This window comes from Camarhynchus parvulus, chromosome 25 (assembly GCF_901933205.1).
Source record: "Camarhynchus parvulus chromosome 25, STF_HiC, whole genome shotgun sequence".
Classification (NCBI taxonomy): domain Eukaryota; kingdom Metazoa; phylum Chordata; class Aves; order Passeriformes; family Thraupidae; genus Camarhynchus; species Camarhynchus parvulus.
Window position 1 is genome coordinate 1,192,365 of NC_044595.1, and position 18,019 is coordinate 1,210,383.

An 18,019-nucleotide genomic window follows, 5' to 3' on the forward strand; every position below is an offset into this window, starting at 1 on the left:
GGAATGAAAAGTGTAAAATTTCTGAAGAATAAAAGTTGCTTAAAATGTTTTACCTGCAAACCGGGGATAAACATCCTGCCAGGAAGCCTCAGAGGTTTGGTTTGTGATTCATTTCATTAAAATGGAACAAGAAGGGGTTTGTCTTCCCTGAGAGCAAGGACAAAGATGCATTTAAAGAAGAGATGACACCCTGGCTTTGGTTAGTTCACAAATAAAATCCAAAAGCATTTCCAAGGAAACTGGACAATAACTAAACCAGCACTTTCCAGACACTGAATCATTTAACAATAAGGCCAGAAATCAATCAGATGCAATTAAATCCCAATTTTTTATACCATTTACTATTATTGTGTGTATCCTTTGGCCAGGACTACCAACACACTCAAGGCATCAGTTTGGATACGAGAAACAAAATCTGGCAAGAAATAAAAAAATATAAGAAAGAAAATACCGGAATTGTATTTTTTTTAGGTAAATCCCTATTTAAAACACTCAAATCTTTGGGGTTTGTACATTTCCAGCCTCTAGAAAAGAAGACTCGAAGCGTTTGGAAGTGAAAACTAAAATCTCGGCAGGAAATTGAAGGATTAAAGACGCCAAAAGTGTCCCTCACTCTGAGAGGAACGGGGGAGCCGCTTAATTGGAAGTGAAAGGCAGGACATACTCATTAATTAATTGTTATCCCTGCTATAAATAGGGCTTTGGCAGCGGGGGAGTGCCCGGCCCGGGTCAGCTCTGTCCCGCCGGGAATAGCTCCTAATCCCAGCGTCCTGCTCCGGGATTAGCGGGGCCGGGCTGCTCCCGGAGCTCTGATCCATCCCCGGTTCGGTGGAACCGGGTCACGTCCTTTGTCCTTGGGGACCCCAGGGGACCCTCGGTGTGCCGAGCCCTCCTGGGGGCTTGGGTGGGTCTGCGAGGATTTGGGGTGGTTTGGGTAGACCTGGAGGGGGTTTGTGAGTGTTTGGGGTGGGTTTAGGTGGATTTGGTTTGGTTTAGGGTGGATTTAGCGCGGGTTAGAGCGGGTTTGTGTGGTTTTAATGTAAATTTGCGTGAGTTTAAGTGTGTTTGGGTTTAGTATCAAACTGCTCCGCCTTCCCGAGCCACTTCAACTGCTCGGGTCCCCTCGGGAGGGAAAGGACCGGGGGCTGCGGGACCGCTCCCGCTGCCGGACTACAACTCCCAGCAGGCAGCGGGGCCGGGCGGGGCGGAGCCGAAGCGGGGCCGAGGCTGGCCGAAGCGAGACCGGAAACTCCCGAAGAGGCGCCGGAGAGAGCCGAAGCGAGGCCGAAGCGGGTGAGGGGCAGCCCGGTAGAGGAGCATCCCCGCCAAGATGAACGCGGTGCTGGCGGTCCGGCAGTACGTGTCCAAAATGATCGAGGACAGCGGTCCCGGTATGAAGGTGTTGCTGATGGACCGGGAGACGGTGAGGAGCGGCCGGGCCGGGAGCGCGGAGGGCGGCGGGGCCGGGAGCCGGGCCCAGCGCCGCCGTGACGGGCGCTGCCCCCGTGCCGCCCGCAGACCGGCGCCGTGAGCGTGGTGTACACCCAGTCCGAGATCCTGCAGAGAGAGGTTTATCTCTTCGAGCGCCTCGACTCGCCCAACAGGGAGCCCATGAAGCACCTCAAGGCCATCTGCTTCCTGAGGCCCACCAAGGTACGGAGCAGAGCAGGGGGAAGCGGCCTCAAATCGTGCTGGGGAGGTTTAAGATGATATTCAGAAAATTTCCTTCATGGAAAGGGTTGTTCAGCCCTGGCAGAGGGCAGTGGTGGAGCCACCATCCCGGGAACTGTTCCAATCCATGTGGATGTGGCACTTGGGGACAGGAGTCTGTGGTGGCCTTGGCAGTGCTGGAGGGACAGTTGGACTCAGTGGTCTCAAAGGGCTTTTCCAAAGTCCCTAATTCCATGTTTGTGGTGCTGATGAAGAGCTGGGCACTGCAGCAATGCTGGGGAGGTTTAGGTTGGATTTTCAGGAGAATTCCTTCATGGAAAGGGTTGTTCAGCCCTGGCACAGGGCAGTGGTGGAGCCGCAGTCGCTGGAATTGTTTAGATCCATGTGGATATGGCACTTGGGGACATGGGTCCATGGTGGCCTTGGCAGTGCTGGGGGGAATGGCTGGACACCAAGATCTCAGAGGTTTTTCCAACCCTAAGGATTCCATGATTCCGTATTCCTTATCTCTGCTCTCCCTGGTGCTGTTTCCATCCAGGAGAACGTGGAGCTCCTGGTGCAGGAGCTGAGAAGGCCCAAGTACAGCGTCTACTTCATCTGTGAGTATGAAGAGCCCTGGAGGGGTCCTGGAGCTCCATAAAATTGGAAATCCCAGTGTGGATGGGACAGGCTCCACACCTCAGCGCACCTTCCTGTGCCAGCTGTATCAGGCAGGGGCTTCCCACGTGTCCTGAATGTTCCATGGGTTTGGGAATGAGGCAGAATGACTCCAGCTGCTTTGGGGTTGGAGTGCAGTCCTGCAGGCCAGGAATGAGTCCCTAGGATGGCAGGAGCTGGGTGAAGTGGCCTCTAGATGTCATTGTGGCTCTGCAGGACGCTGGGGAGATGGGCAGGGAAGGAGCTGGGAGCATCCCTGAGAGGTGGCTCAGGATTCCAACACCTGCAGGGTTAGAGGGGCTCTGTGGGATCTCTCCTGCTCCAGAGGGGGTCAGACTGCCACCCCACAGGGTCTGCACGGAGCCCCACTGTCCCTTCCCTGTTTCCTCCCAGATTTCAGCAACGTCATCAGCAAGAGCGATGTGAAGGCCTTGGCTGAGGCTGATGAGCAGGAGGTCGTGGCTGAAGTCCAGGTGAAGTTTGGATGTTTTAGGGAGATCCAAAAACAAAGGGAAAGGTCCAGGCTGCCAGACACTGGGAGCAGTTCCCAACTGGTGCATGCCAGGCCTGGCTGGGAGGAGGGATGGACACAAATGTGGGATGAAGAGGTAAAAGACAGAAAATGTCTTTTCCATTTCTCTGTGCCCTGGGCTCTCACAGCTGCTGCTGTTTTTGGGGTCTCACAAGGTGCTGCCCGGTTCAAATCCATGTGGATGTGGCACCTGGGGACATGGGTTAGTGGTGGCCTTGGCAGTGCTGGAGGGACAGTTGGACTCGGTGGTCTCAAAGGGCTTTTCCAAAGTCAGCAATTCCATGTTTGTGGTGCTGATGAAGAGCTGGGCACTGCAGCAATGCTGGGGAGGTTTAGGTTGGATATTCAGGAGAATTCCTTCATGGAAAGGGTTGTTCAGCCCTGGCACAGGGCAGTGGTGGAACCACAGTTGCCGGAATTGTTCAGATCCATGCAGACGTGGCACTTGGGGACAGGGGTCTGTGGTGGAGGGGAGTTGTCAGCAGGGTTTGGGGTGGAGGAAGGAAGGATGCTCAGTGTGTCCAGGGGGTGGTGGGAGCTTGGTCAGAGACACAGAATTGTCCTGTTCCTCTCTCCAGGAGTTCTATGGTGACTACATTGCAGTAAACCCACACGTCTTCTCCCTGAACCTGCTGGGCTGCTGTCGGGTAGGAACACGGCGAGTTGTTCTTGCTTTGGGTAATATGTTGTTCCTCTGACATTCCCCTGGAGGACTCCAGACCCTGGCAGGGGGCTCAGAGTTAAAAACACCTTTGGCACAGAGTTAAAAACACCTTTGCCTTCCATTTTAACCCATGGAAACAATTACAAAACTTTGTGTGAGGAGTTACAAGCCACAAGGGTTTCGGTAGAATGATAGTGAATTTATCACTGGGTGAAAAAGTAGAATTTTGGGGTTTTCAGAATGGGGGTTCAGGAGGCAGGATGGAGGAATCTGGGTGTGTCCTGTCTTTCTCCTTCTTCTTCTTCTTGGCCTCTATCTTCTGCTGTGATGGTGGCACTTTTGGATTGGTGTAGGATAGACTGTCTAACATAGGTGATAGGTATTGGAAAATAATAAATAAAGTACACATAGTTTTTAGTATAAAAAGATAACACTGCCCCAAGGGCAGTCAGTGTGCCACAAACTGACCTGCTGGACAGACCTCAGCAGGTCAGAGAAAGAATGGAATAGATAAGAGAAAATAAACGACCTTGAAAAGCAGAACCAAGGAATCCCCACTTCCTCGAGCACGGGGCTGGGAAAAAAGACTTTTAATACCTCAGGAGCCATTTCAGCAACAAACCTGACAATGTGTAGCTCTCATAACCTGGGGTGATGGGGGGGCTGCCAGAGAGGAATGGGCCTTGGCAAGGAGATTTTGTGTTCAGCCCCTGGGTACCTGCTGCTCCAGCACAGCTGTGCTTTCCTGTGAGACTTCAGGATTTAGAAACAAGGATGTGGGAAAGTTTGGGACCAGTGCATCCATGTGAGGTGCAGCTTTTCCTTCCAGGGCCGCAGCTGGGACCCGGCTCAGCTCACCAGGACAACCCAGGGGCTCACTGCTCTGCTCCTGTCCCTGAAGAAGTGCCCCATGATCCGCTACCAGCTCTCCTCAGAGCCAGCAAAGCGCTTGGCCGAGTGTGTGAAGGTGAGAGCAACCCACAGCTTGTCCCTTTAGGATGAATTCAGTCTTGCTTAGTTTTTTACATGAGGAGGGAAACACCTGTTTGTCGCTGTCATGTTTTCTGGAAAAGTCTCTTCTCCTGGGAAGCTGAGAAGCCTCAGAGAAAAAGGAAAACAATATTATCTCATTTGCCTCTCTTGTGTTTTGGAATGTGGTATGGAGATTGTTTATCCAACAGGTGGCTGTTTGGTTGGTTTCATGTGAATTGTTTTAACTTCATGACCAATCACAGTCAGGTTGTGTCAGGACTCTGGAAGAGGTCACAAGTTTTCATTATCATTTTTTGTAGCCTTTTGTCTGTATCCTTTCTCTATTCTTTAGTATAGTTTACTACAGCATTCTATAATACAATATATAATATAATATATTTAGTATATTATATATTATCTATTATATAATATAAAATATATAATACAATGTAATATATATAATGTAATATATAATATAAGCCTTCTAAGAACATGGAGTCAGATGCCTCATTCCTCACCTCATCTGGGGACCCCAAAAATCCCACACCTGTTTTCAGTCAACTCCTGTGAATTCCATCAGTTACTCCAGCACTGGTCATGTCCCACTCTGCTCCCTGTACATTCCTGGGAGCAGTATCCCAGTTTCCTGGAGCCTTCAGCTCCTTCCCTGGCAGTGCAGACCAAGCAGCAGAATTGGGCTTTCACCCTCCCATCCCTCTGTGCCTAAATCCACTCTAAGATGGAGCCTTTTCCTGGTGTTCAAGTGGGATTTTTCCCAATTTTTTTCCCCCATTTCTCCACAGCAAGTGATCACGAAGGAGTACGAGCTGTTTGATTTCCGGCGCACCGAGGTCCCTCCCCTGCTCGTCATCCTGGACCGCTCGGACGATGCCATCACCCCCCTGCTGAACCAGGTGAGTCACACCCAGGTGTGCCAGGCTGGGGAGCCCTGCAGCAGCTGCACTTCAACCCCTGGCAGGTCATGGTTGGATGTAGTAGAGGAAAGTGTTGCTTCCCACCTCCAATCGCTGCAAAATCCCTCTTTTATCCCCTGGCTAGGTTTTCCAGACCTGAGTGGGGGTTGTTTGTGCTGACTTCAGTGGCAGATGGACCCAGCACACTGGGAAATGGGGCCACCAGCACTTCCATGTGGTTTCTGGAGCCCCAGTGCTTGGCAGGGCCTTTCCCAAGGGTTGTTTGTGGGGCTGTTGAGTGACCCTGCCCTGCTGAGTCTCCCTCTGTTATTGATGGCTGCTGGATTTGCTGGGAGCTGTTGGATTTATTTGTTCCATGCTGTGCTGCAGATTGTGGCAGGATCTGTTGGTCTCCCTTCATTTCCGTGGGGTTCCCAGCAGCTCTGGGATCAGCTGTAACGCCAGTTCTGCAGGAGCTGGAGGTGACATCTGTGTCACAGAGGGGTGTGGCTGTCACAGCCCAGCCCACACCTGGTTTGTGGTGTTTAGGATTGTGCTCAGCATCAGGCATTATCTGCTGTTTCAGGATTTCCTATCCCAAAGAGATTCCCGGGGATGTAAATGGAGTGTTGGCCAGGGCAGGGCTCTGATCAGCTGTCTCTGTTCTCTCTGGGTTATTTTTAGACTTCTCAGGATAAAAATAGAAACTCCTGATGTGCAGAAATGCTCCTGCCAGTGGAGCATGTAGGGAATTCTGCAGTGGAACTGTGGGACCTCTCCCTGCCTGGGCAGAAAGTTGGGGGTTTGGTGGCCAACAGAGGTGATGGAACAGGAATGTTAATCCCCATCCCTCTTCAGTCTCTTTTGAAGGTTCCTGCAGGAATTCCTGATCTGGTGGGAGGTGTCCCTGCCGTGGGTTTAGTGTCCCTTCCAACCCAAACCATCCCATGATTCTGGAATGGCCCTGGAGGGGGGCAGTGTCTCCCCATCTGATTATTTACCAGTAATGTTTATTTTGATCAGAATGCCCTGGCTGCTCTGAGGGACGCACTCCCAAACTCTGCTGCGTGTCCTGGGGTAGCAGGAGCAGCTCTGGCTGGCTTCAGCTGAACTCCATTGATTTCCCAGTGCTGTGTCTCACCAAGGTCATCCCTTTGCCTCCCTTTCCCCTGGCAGTGGACGTACCAGGCCATGGTCCACGAGCTGCTGGGCATCAACAACAACCGCATCGACCTGTCCCGCGTGCCGGGGATCAGCAAGGACCTGCGCGAGGTCGTCCTGTCAGCTGAGAACGATGAGTTCTATGCCAATGTAGGTGTCCAGGGGGGCTTCACCAGCACTCACATCTGGGGGTTTGCCACAGGAAAGGAGCCTCCCCATGATTTTGGAGGATTTTGGCACCCTTCAGGGTGAGGATGTGCCGTTTGTGACTGTCAGCAGTGTCATCTGATGCGAGATAACGTCCTAGAAAATGTGTTTGTCATTTGGTTTCAAAGCCTGCTGCATTTTGGGGGATGGAGTCACCTTCTCCGAGCTGCTCAAGGCTCTTCCTTGGTCAAATGAGTTTCCCTGTGCTTCCCATCTTGTTCCACACAGAACATGTACCTGAACTTCGCTGAGATTGGCACCAACATCAAGAACCTGATGGAGGATTTCCAGAGGAGGAAGCCAAAGGAGCAGCAGAAGCTGGAGTCCATAGCAGATATGAAGGTACAGACAAAGTCCATCCCAGCTGTGTCCCATCCTTTAATGTTAGGAGTAAATAAAAAGCACATCCCTCCCAGAAATCTCCTGTGGGCTCCTGGGATCAAGGTCTGATCCTCTGCACACCTGCAGAGAATTGCTGTGAATTTGTACAATTTATGGCTGGCTGCACCCATCTTCTGCCTTCTCCTGCTTTTCCCTGGAAGCACCCACTGCCTCAGTTTCCCCTCACAGGCCTTTGTGGAGAACTACCCTCAGTTCAAGAAGATGTCAGGCACAGTGTCCAAGCACGTGACAGTGGTGGGGGAGCTGTCCCGGCTCGTGGCCGAGCGGAACCTGCTGGAGGTGTCCGAGGTGGAGCAGGAGCTGGCCTGCCAGAGTGACCACTCCAGTGCCCTCCAGGTACCCATCCTGCCTCTGGATCAGGGGGATTTCATCCCATCTCTGCCTGGGGAGGGGGGATTTGATGCTGGGAGGCAGTGGGAGCTCCCTGTGGGGAGGGACACTGCGTGTGGAATTGCTGCTCAGATGGGAATGAGTCATGGTTAATAACTGGCTTGAGAAGCATCTTTGCAAATCCTGTCCTTGCATCCCACAATCCAACATCCTTTCTTTATATTCAGCCAGTTGGTTTCTGGCAGGCACCAGGATAAAACAACCTCAGATGCTCTGCAGGAGCTGATGTGTTTGCTGGGCAGGAGAAGAGCTGGAATCCATGGAATTGCCTTTACCTATTTTTTTTAAGAAAAGCCACTAGAAAGACCCCTAAATCCAAGATTTCTTTTGGCAGAGAGGCCTGGAAAAGCTGGAGGGAGGCTCTGTGACAGCTGAGTGTGGCCCCTTGTGCTGTGAGCAGAGCAGGGTCTGGCAGAGTCAGTGGTGATGGATTTGGGCTGGTGTTCAACAGCAGCTCAGAGCAGGGTTGGAGAGTCTCAATTCTCACTTCTGAGAAATGATTCCTTGATTTCCAGTAGTGGAGGGGGATTCCCAACATGTAACAGACCCTTGCATGGCACTGGGGAAGCAGAGGGACTGGGAAATGAGGAAAAGCGTCTCCAGCAGCTTTGAGATCAGTTTTTTGCCCTCCTCTGTGGCTCTGAACTGCAGAGGTGGGGGCTGAGGGGGTAACGCTGGCCCGTCCCCAGAGATGGAATGTGCTCCCATCCCTCTGGAGCAGGGAGGGTAGGGATGGGATTCCATAGCTGGTGTCTGGCAGGATTTACATGGCTGAGTATGGAACTGGGAATGCAGCCAGGAATGTGTTTGCTGGAAGCAGCCTCTGAGGTCCTCATGCTGTATCACTGTCTCCAGCTCAGGTTGTTGTGGTTTAAAAGTCAAATATTCCCAGTCTGCTCCCTCCCTGTGCTGTGAGCTGTGATTTTTGATGGAATATACACAGCACAGAGCTGGTGCCAGGTGAATCCTGGTGTTTCTGGGGTCACCTTGCTCCTGCTCTACACAAACACCATTTCTGCAGTTTTAGAGCAGAAATGCTGCCTCAGTTTCCTTCCAGCCGTGTGCCTGAAGAGCCACTGGGAGATTTGCAGCAGCTTGGAAGTAAATGGAAACCCCTGTGGGTGGGATCTTTGTCCCTGCAGCCACCCTGGGCTCTCCCTGCTGCAGCTCCCAATGGCAGCAAGAAGGGCAAGGCCACGGCACAAGAAGCAGCAGCCAGAGCCTGGAATAAGGGTGGAATTGTTCTCCCCTGATGTCATTTCAGGGATTGTTGGATCTCTGGTGGCCTTAGCCCCTCCCCAGTCTGGGACATTTGGGTTCTTCCTGCCCTGGGCTCTCATTAACCCTGACCCAGAGCATGAATGGAGGGTTGGAATCCCAGCTCCTCCCATGGACAATGGGTTTTCTGTTCTCTGCTTCCTGCTGCTCCTGGCACTGCCAGCACAGGAACCTCCCTGGGGCTCTGGCTCTCCCTTCACAGGTGAATTCCTGACCTTGAATGGTGAAATTCCTCTTGATCCTCCTCACAGCCAGGATTTTATGCTGTTTTTAGTCAGAATCAGTTAAATAGATGCCAACAAACATCTGGGCCAGGGTGGTGAATCCAGCAGCAGATCAGGAGTGATAACAGATCCCTGTTTTTTCCTGTAGCTGAGATCTCTCTTTCCATGCTTTAACTCCTTCCCTCCTTTTCTTCCAAATGTGCAGTTTATTCCTCCACATCTCACATCCAAAGGTTTGCTGAGACTTTGATGCCTCTGCCTTGCACCTTCCAAAAAGGAAATGGAGTTGGAGGGATTGCCTGGGGTATTTTTTTGCAGCCAGTATAGTGGTGGAACCTTTGGGGTGGAGCTGGAAACACCCAGGTAGAGCTTGGAGGTGTCTCTAAGTCCCTGTGCACAACTTCCCCCTCCTGCAGCACCACAAGGGGCTCAGGACCCATCAGAGGTGGGTTGTGAATTCCCAGTTCCACGGAAAGACCCAAAACCAACTTGTACTCCAGTAAATCCTCCTGTGAAACACCTGAGGAGCCAGGCTGTGGGGTTTGTACCACAACTGCATCCTCCTGCATTGCCCGTGGCAGTTGCTGGGCAGTGAAACCGGCCTGAGAAGTGATAAGTGACCGATAAATGACTGATAAGGCAGTGACGGCGCTGAAGGTGTCTGTCACCCCGTCCCCCAGGCTGAGCAGTGCCGTGTGTCCCGCAGAGTGTGCGGCGGCTGCTGCAGAGCCCGCGGCTGTCGGAGCTGGACGCGGCGCGGTTGGTGATGCTCTACGCGCTGCGCTTCGAGCGCCACGCCAGCAGCGGCCTGCCGGCACTGCTGGAGGAGCTGCGCGGCCGCGGCGGCAGCGACAGGTACCGCAAGGTAACCCCGGGGCGGGGCAGGACGGGACAAATAACCCCGGGGCGGGCAGGTACCGCAGGGTAACCCCGGGGCGGGGCAGGTACCGCAAGGTAACCCCGGGCTGGGGCAGGACAGGGGCAGGTACCGCAGGGTAACCCCGGGGCGGGCAGGTACCGCAAGGTAACCCCGGGCCGGGGCAGGACGGGACAAATAACCCCGGGGTGGGGAAGGTACTGCAAGGTAACCCCGGGGCGGGGCAGGTACCGCAAGGTAACCCCGGGTGGGGCAGGACGGACATAACCCCGGGGCGGGGCAGGTACCGCAAGGTAACCCCGGGGCGGGGCAGGTACCGCAAGGTAACCCCGGGGCGGGGCAGGACGGGACAAATAACCCCGGGGTGGGGAAGGTACTGCAAGGTAACCCCGGGCGGGCAGGTACCGCAAGGTAACCCCGGGGTGGGGCAGGATGGGACAAATAACCCCGGGTGGGGAAGGTACCGCAAGGTAACCCCGGGCGGGGCAGGTACGGACAAGTAACCCCGGGGGGCAGGGCGGGGACAATACCCCGGGGTGGGAGGTACGCAAAGGTAACCCCGGGCGGGCAGGACGGGACAAATAACCCCGGGGTGGGGAAGGTACTGCAAGGTAACCCCGGGGCGGGGCAGGTACCGCAAGGTAACCCCGGGGTGGGGCAGGATGGGACAAATAACCCCGGGGTGGGGAAGGTACCGCAAGGTAACCCCGGGGCGGGGCAGGTACCGCAAGGTAACCCCGGGGTGGGGCAGGACGGGACAAATAACCCCGGGGTGGGGAAGGTACCGCAAGGTAACCCCGGGGGGGCAGGTACCGCAAGGGTAACCCCGGGGGGCAAGGGCAGGTACGAGGGTAACCCTGGGGCGGGGCAGGTACCGCGGGGTAACCCTGGGGTGGGGCAGGTACCGGGGTAACCCCGGGGTGGGGCAGGACAGGGGCAGGTACCACCAGGTAACCCCGGGGCGGGGCAGGACAGGACAAATAACCCCGGGGCAGGGCAGGTACCAGGGTAACCCCGGAGTGGGGCAGGACGGGGGCAGATACCACCAGGTAACCCCAGAGTGGGGCAGGACGGGGCCAGATACCACCAGGTAACCCCAGAGTGGGGCAGGACGGGGGCAGATACCACCAGGTAACCCTGGGGTGGGGCAGGACAGGGGCAGGTACCACCAGGTAACCCTGGGGTGGGGCAAGATGGGGGGAGGTACCCAAATGTCCCACAGGATGGGAGGCAGGTACCACCAGGTAACCCCGGAGTGGGGCAGGTACCCCAAATGTCCCACAGGATGGGGGAGTCTCTGCTGTTTGGGGTGAAACCTGCCTGCTCCAGGTCAGCCCAGGGCTGTCTTGTTGCACAGAGCTCTGAGCTCGCCTGGGACCTGTGGGGGTGGCTTTAAAAGGTGTTTTAAGTAAGTGACTCGATTTCCGTTCCCTAAATCAGTGCAAATGAGGCAGAATGACTCCAGCTGGTTTGGGGTTGAAGTCCAATCCTGCAGCCCAGGAATTAGTGAGTGGGGGTTGGACTCCAGGGGTCCCTTCCACTCCTGACCAGTCTGTGATTTCTGTGATATTATGAAGGATTTAATAAAGAAGGGATGGCAGGAGCCTGCTGGGAGGGGAATGTGGCACCTCCATGGGCCTGGGCTGTGCTTCCTCTCTTCTTTTCCTCCCCCACTTTCCCCAGCTCCTGCAGCACCAGGCAGTGGCTGCAGTGAGGGGCTGGGGATGGAGAGGAGCTGGCAGGGAGGGAACAGGCAGCAGTGCCAGGAGCAGCTGGGGAGGAGGTGGAGGAGAGGGATGATGTCACCTCGTGTGGAGGAGCTGCTGCAGGCGATGGAGATGGAGATGAAGCTTCTCCTCAAGCAGGAGGGTCGGGGTGGGCTGGGGGGCGTGGGGGTGCTGCTGCTCTGCCCCCTCACCTCCATGTGTGGTTCCATTGGGATCATCTCCATGGCTCCTTGTCCCCATGAGGTGTCTGCACCTCACCACAGCCTGGAGGGGGTGCCAGGCTGATGGGGCTGTGCCCTGTCCCTGCACAGCTGGTGTCTGCCGTGGTGGAGTATGGAGGGAAGCGGGTGCGAGGCAGTGACCTGTTCAGCCCCAAGGACGCCGTGGCCATCACCAAGCAGTTCCTCAAAGGCCTGAAGGTACCAAAATTCCTTGAGGAAATGGGGACAGACTCAAAACTGCAGCCCAGAGGAGGAGCAGGGCTAGCAGGAATGCACTCAGTGGCTTCAGGGCCTGATTGCACTGAGAACAACAGGAGTGAGCTCCTCAATCCTAAATTCAGGGGTAGAACCTGCTGATCCTCCTTCCTAAGCTGGGCCACTTCCTAAGGAGCTTCTCTCTGGCCACAGGGCATTGAGAATGTGTACACCCAGCACCAGCCCCTGCTCCAGGAAACCCTGGACCAGCTCATCAAGGGGAAGCTCAAGGACAGCCAATATCCCTACCTGGGCCCCAACACACTCCGGGACAGGTACGTGGGGCCTTTGGGGCAGAGCCTGCACTGGGACACAGCAGCTGGGACGTCCCTGCTGTCCCCAACACTGTCCCCACAGCAGGGTGGGACTGATGGTGAACAGAGCTGGGGCTTGGTGCAGAAATCTCTTGATTGTAGAGGTCTTGTATCCCCAGGAATGTTCCCAGGACTGGGGTGTGTCTCATCCTGGCTCGGATGTGCCATTCCTGATGGGTGGCTCAGGTGAAGGATGAAGCCCTCACTCAGCAGAGGTGGCTCTGTGATGTTTGGGGACTGCCTGAGCCAGAACTGTTCCCACTGGAAGTGGGATCCTGCTGGAGAAGGCCATGCAGACCTAACCCAGACTCTGAGGAGACAGGCTTTGGGTGCTTAGTGCTGATACAGATCACATTGGGAAATGACTGATCTCACCTTTTTGAGAGTTTTCCCTGCTTTCCCACATCCCCCTGGGCAGGGTGGAAGTGGTGTGGGGATCCATGGAGATCTAGTGGCCAACATTGTCCCTCTGTGCCTGTGTCCCAGCCAGGCAGGAGCAGCTTTGCTCCAGGTCGTGCTGTCCATGCAGTGATCCAAGAAGGAAATCCCTGGTGTTGGTCCTTCCAAGGGATTGGGAGGGTGGTTACAGGAGAGGGAAGGAGCTTCTCACTTGAAAGCAGAATGTGCCCAGCACACTGAGTTTGTGTTGGGATGGAGGAAGGCTCCATCCTTTCCTCCTTCCTCTTGCTTGGCTTCTCTCGACCATCCCACATCTCCCTGCTGGCTGGGAAATGTCCCCTCAGGTGAACTGAGGCACAAATCCTGGCAGTTCCTCATCAGCCTGGGAGCTCCAAGGCAGCTCTGTGTCCTTGCCTGACTCCAGAATCGATCCTGATTTCCCAGCCCCAGCAGATCATGCATTAAACATGGCACATGGATCCACGGGGATCGGGGTGGTGCTGCTGGAGTGAAAGCTCAGGAGAGGTTTTGGGGAATTTAGTGGGTTGTTTTCAGCTCCACATCACAGGGATGAGGGAGGGTCTAGAGGAGGCACCCTCAGGATCATGGATCTCTGCCTCCAAGGTGCAGGATTTATCCTTGGCTTTGTCTAATCCCAACTCAATATTTGTGGCTGCTCCATCCCAGAAATTGTCCAAAGCCAGGTTTGTCAGGGCTTGGATCCACCTGCTCTGCTGGGTGTCCCTGAGAGCTTTTAGGTCCCTTCAAGCCAAACCATCCCATGATTTGTGCTTTTATCCCAGACCTCAGGACATCATTGTGTTCCTCATTGGAGGGGCCACCTACGAGGAGGCTCTGGCTGTGTTCAACCTGAACCGCTCCAACCCCGGCGTCCGCATCGTCCTGGGGGGCACCACCATCCACAACACCAGGAGGTAAAATCCACCCCTGTGCAGAGCCTGCCCGTGGAACTGCTGGCACAGCAGGAGTTTGGGATACCTGGGAGATCCCCACGTGCAAATGGGTGTCAGTGCTCTGGAGCCAGCTCTGCTCGTGGTGGCTCAGGGACAGATCGCTGAGCTGGAGGTTTAATTTGAATTTCCATGAGTTCAAGGGCAGGCAAGGAGAGTTTTCCACAGAGTTTTTCTAGGTTATAACACTGGGAAGCCAGGGCAGCACATGGGAATTCAGCACTGAATGAACCTGCAGCTGCTTTGCTGAAGGTGGGCAAAGATCCCTGTAAGTATGGAATTCCCAGTGGGAAATACCTGATTTATAAATACAAATAACTTTTCCTAGTTTATAAATACAAATAACTTTTCCTGAACCCAAATTACTCACTTTGGACCCAGGAAAGAATTCAGGCCAAGGTGAGAATTGCTTCCCATCAGCACAGCTTGCTGCTGGCCAGGCAGGAGAGCAGGAATTCTTTCCAGATTCCCAATGCTCAGTGTGGGATGGTGGGAAAATCCTGAGCTGCTGCTGAAGCTCAGGATCTGCAGCTCCATCATTGGATCTGCTTGGATTGGTGCTGCTAGGAGCCACCCTGGCTGGTTTGGGCTCTGCTGCTGTGCAGTCCCTGAATTATTTACAGAAAAGCTGGGATTCTGTATCCAAATTTGCATTTCAAAGAATGAAGTGGGGGGAAAAAAAAAGAAAATAAAAGGAAGGGCTGGATGTGGCCTGGTCCTGCCTGGGGAGGACAGCAAGGGGCCTGTTCTGAAACAGCCCTGTCCCAAATGATCCATTTTCTCTTGGGTAAGGTTTCCCTGAGCATGGAAGGACAATAAAGCTGTCTCCTGTCCACTGTTATCCACGATTCCAGCACAGTGCTCTAGGATCAGGGATATCTCAGCACATCCATACAAGGAAAGCCAGGTTTTAGTGTGTCCCAACCCCTCACATAATCCATGGCCTTGCTGATTCCTGTGGGATTAGGGCAGATATGTCACCAGAAACAAGGGGATTTGGGTGTTAATGCACAGAGCAGCCGTGTAAGCACCTAAATCCTGCTCCCATTGTTCCTCCTCCCTGCTGGAACTGGGACCAACATCTGTGGGCCCAGAGGGGTGGCCCAAAGGATGGAGAATCTGCTCTGCTCCCAGGGATTCCAGAGCAATTCCACAGGGTTTGGAGGAGAAAGGGTTACAAAGGATCGATAATCGGATCAGAAGAGTTGCCAGGAACATCTGGTGCTGGGGCTGACTCATCCTGGGCAGGTTGAGACAAACCTGCTGGGACTAATCCCAGGATGTGGGGCCTGACCCAGTTACCCAGTTAGAGCCACACTGGTGGCACTGGATGCTCCTGGGGACCCTCCTGTGACTGCACAAGGCTCATTTCTCCTGGGACTTCCATCTGCAGGCCCTGCTTGGGTGGAGCAGCTGTGGAGGCTCCTGCAGATGCCTGTGCTGGGTCCTCAGCTGTTCCTGCAGGATCTGCAGGGTCCTTGGAGCAGCAGCCTCAGCAGTGGGGGGTTGTGCTGTGGTGCAGCTCATTTTTGGAGGGTAGGTGGGAGTTTGGCTCGTTCCTTCAGTCACTCCAGACTGGGAATGTGCTCAGAGAGGCCGTGCTGAGGGACCCCGAGGTGTCACTGGTCACAGGCACAACCTGCTCCAGACAGCACAGAACCAGAGACCCTAAAAGCACCAGTCATTCCCTGCCAGAGCTCAGTTCTGCCTGGTTCTAGTGCCTAAAAATAACCTGGAGGAGGGAGAGCTCAGGCTGGAACACAAAGCCAGGTGCCAGAGCCTGTGCCAGAGCTGGTGCCACCGTGGGCAGTGCCCTGGCCGTGCCCTCTCCCAGCTGTGTCTGATGGCACTCACAGCTGGGTGTTGCTGCAGGGTTTTGCAGGAGATTTGAGGGTTTTCCTATTTTTCAAACCCCTCAAGATTCACAACCCTGAGCAGGAAGAGCTGCTCCAGCCCCAGTTTAGGGGAATCTCATTTCTGTAGGATTTTTGTGGCATATCTTGGTTTGTATTTCTTTATCTTTTGGGGTATTTTTTGAAGCATTGCTGTTGAGATCACCTGATCAGCACACTGAGGGATGAGTCAGCCTGGGAATGGCCGTGGTGTCTCATTGCCAGAGGAACCATCCTCGGGCAGGATCCTTCCAGCTGGGAGCATTCCTGCCTTTGGGAGCTGCTCCCAGCCATGGGTGGGTGATGCCAGCAGGTCTGAGCCTTGTGCTGGGGACAATCACAGCCCCTCAGGCCTTGGACACCTCTGGGACAAGTGTCAGGGTGCCATGAGCCCCTCTGGCCCTTGTTCCACTGACCTGAAGCTTTCCCAGCAGCTTCCTGGAGGAGGTCACAGCCGCAGGATTCCGCGGTCGAAGCACTGAGAGCTCCCAAGTCCCACCAAGGTCCAGCAGACGGTGAATCCTGAAGAAATGAGGGGTGTTTTTTTGCACATTCAGAGCTTTCCCAGAGCAGAGCAGAGCAGGATGTTCCTGCCCTGCCGCTGGAGCTTCCCCTCCACACCCAGAATGGCAGCGAATGCTGGAACTGGCGCTAACCCAACACCCAGGATGTGCCCCCATTGCAGCTCCTCATTGTCCCCTCACAAACAGCTCCAGGAGTGGCATGGTCACCTTGAGGAGAGCCTGGGAAAGCCCCTGAATCCCTGCAGCTCCTGGCTCTTCACAGGACACACTGGATGAGTCCCATGAGGAGCCCCAGGCAGGGGGAGCAGCTGTGGGGTTGTGGCTGGTGGGCACAGGAGCCCTTTGCTGTTGTCTGTATATGTTGAATCCTATTAAATCCCCCACTTTGGCCAAATCTGTCTGCTAGATGATTCCCACTTTCCCTTTCCCAAGGCCACAAGGTGCAGTTACAGCCTGAGCCTCCACAGGAGCTTTTGCTCCCCTCCAGGACCACACCAAGGAACCTGCAAGTGTGTTTCCAGCTCTGCTCCCTGGCCTCTAATCAGCACTTGATTGGGAATTAACAAGCCAGATCAAATGAAATGAGCTCCTAAATCCCTGGGAATTATCTTGGCATCACAACTAAGTCCTGTTGATGTGGGAGAGAGCAAAGCCCTGCAGGGAGGAGGGGACCTGGGCAGCTCTTCTGGGAAGGGAGGAGGGGGCACAGCCTGTGTTGGGGGTGTTCTCTGCCCACAGCCAGGGGTGGAACTGGGTGGGCACCAAATTTTTAGTGAATTTTGGGTTGTTGGGACAGGCAGAGCTGTAAGAATCGCCCCTTACAGGTGCCTCAGGTGTCTGACAGCCTGAGACCCCAAGAGAGGGGAGCTGTCAGAGGATATTGGGCAGCCCCCAGCCCCTTCCCCAGACACCAGTGATGTAACTGTTGTCAGAGCCACAGAAAAGCATGTGTCCTAATTAAACTTCCAGGCAGCAGCTTCACACTTGATATCCAGAGGCAAAATGCTGTGTGGGGGGTGTTAAATACATAAATAAACCAAGAGTTTGCTGATCTGCTCTGCAAGAAGAGGCGATTTTGGCAACTGTTTGTTACGGAGCAGCACAAGGAGCAGCTACAGCTGCCAGGGGTAGCAAAGGGGACATGTGGATACAGGGAGAGACACAAACACACCTTGGAGAGGCTTTTGGGGATGAAAAGCTGCACTGCCCATGTCACCTGTGCCACTGGGGAGCAGCCTCGCTGCTGGAAGTGCAGCCTCCTGTTCCTGGTACAGAAATGGGAGATGGGTTCCCTCCTATCTCCTTCCTTCCATGTAGATTGTTGATGTTTCCAGCACTGAATCATTGGTCACATCCTTCACAGCGTGACTCACTGGCAGAACAGCCTGAGGATTCCAAGTGCAGCTGAATTCCCGCTCCCAGGGATGTGTGCAGGTGTGTTGTTACCTGCTGTGGCTTCAGGGCAACTTCCCTGGCACCAGAGGACATTTGGCAAGAGCGTGGGCCCTGCATGCAACGGGCACAGCAGAGCTGTCCCACTGCCACCAGCTCTGTGCCATCTGCTCTTGGCCACCAGCCGGTGCTCTGCAGGCCCTGGCCACCAAAAAACAGGATGTGAGGATGGACAAGTGCAGTTGGAAGGGAAAATGTCATTAAATCAACTGGCAGGTTGTGTGATGTCCTGGGGATACGCTGGGGGCTCTGGGCAGCCAGCATGGTTCATCTGCCCCTCTGCCACCAGCCCTGCCTGGAGCAAGCTTTGGGGTA

At 54.5% G+C, this 18,019-nt stretch overlaps 1 protein-coding gene across 1 annotated transcript; it reads left to right on the plus strand.

Annotated features, from left to right (window-relative positions):
- The first annotated feature begins 1,207 nt into the window (after window positions 1-1,207).
- On the plus strand, window positions 1,208-16,646 carry VPS45 (vacuolar protein sorting 45 homolog). Its single transcript, XM_030965468.1, has 15 exons — window positions 1,208-1,423; window positions 1,519-1,653; window positions 2,210-2,270; window positions 2,722-2,801; window positions 3,439-3,507; window positions 4,354-4,491; window positions 5,300-5,410; window positions 6,587-6,721; window positions 7,007-7,120; window positions 7,349-7,516; window positions 9,779-9,937; window positions 11,988-12,095; window positions 12,306-12,427; window positions 13,669-13,800; window positions 16,163-16,646. The coding sequence occupies exons 1-15, from the start codon at window positions 1,331-1,333 to the stop codon at window positions 16,245-16,247; spliced, it is 1,710 nt and encodes a 569-aa protein (XP_030821328.1). The 5' UTR covers window positions 1,208-1,330; the 3' UTR covers window positions 16,248-16,646.
- The last annotated feature ends 1,373 nt before the right edge of the window (window positions 16,647-18,019 follow it).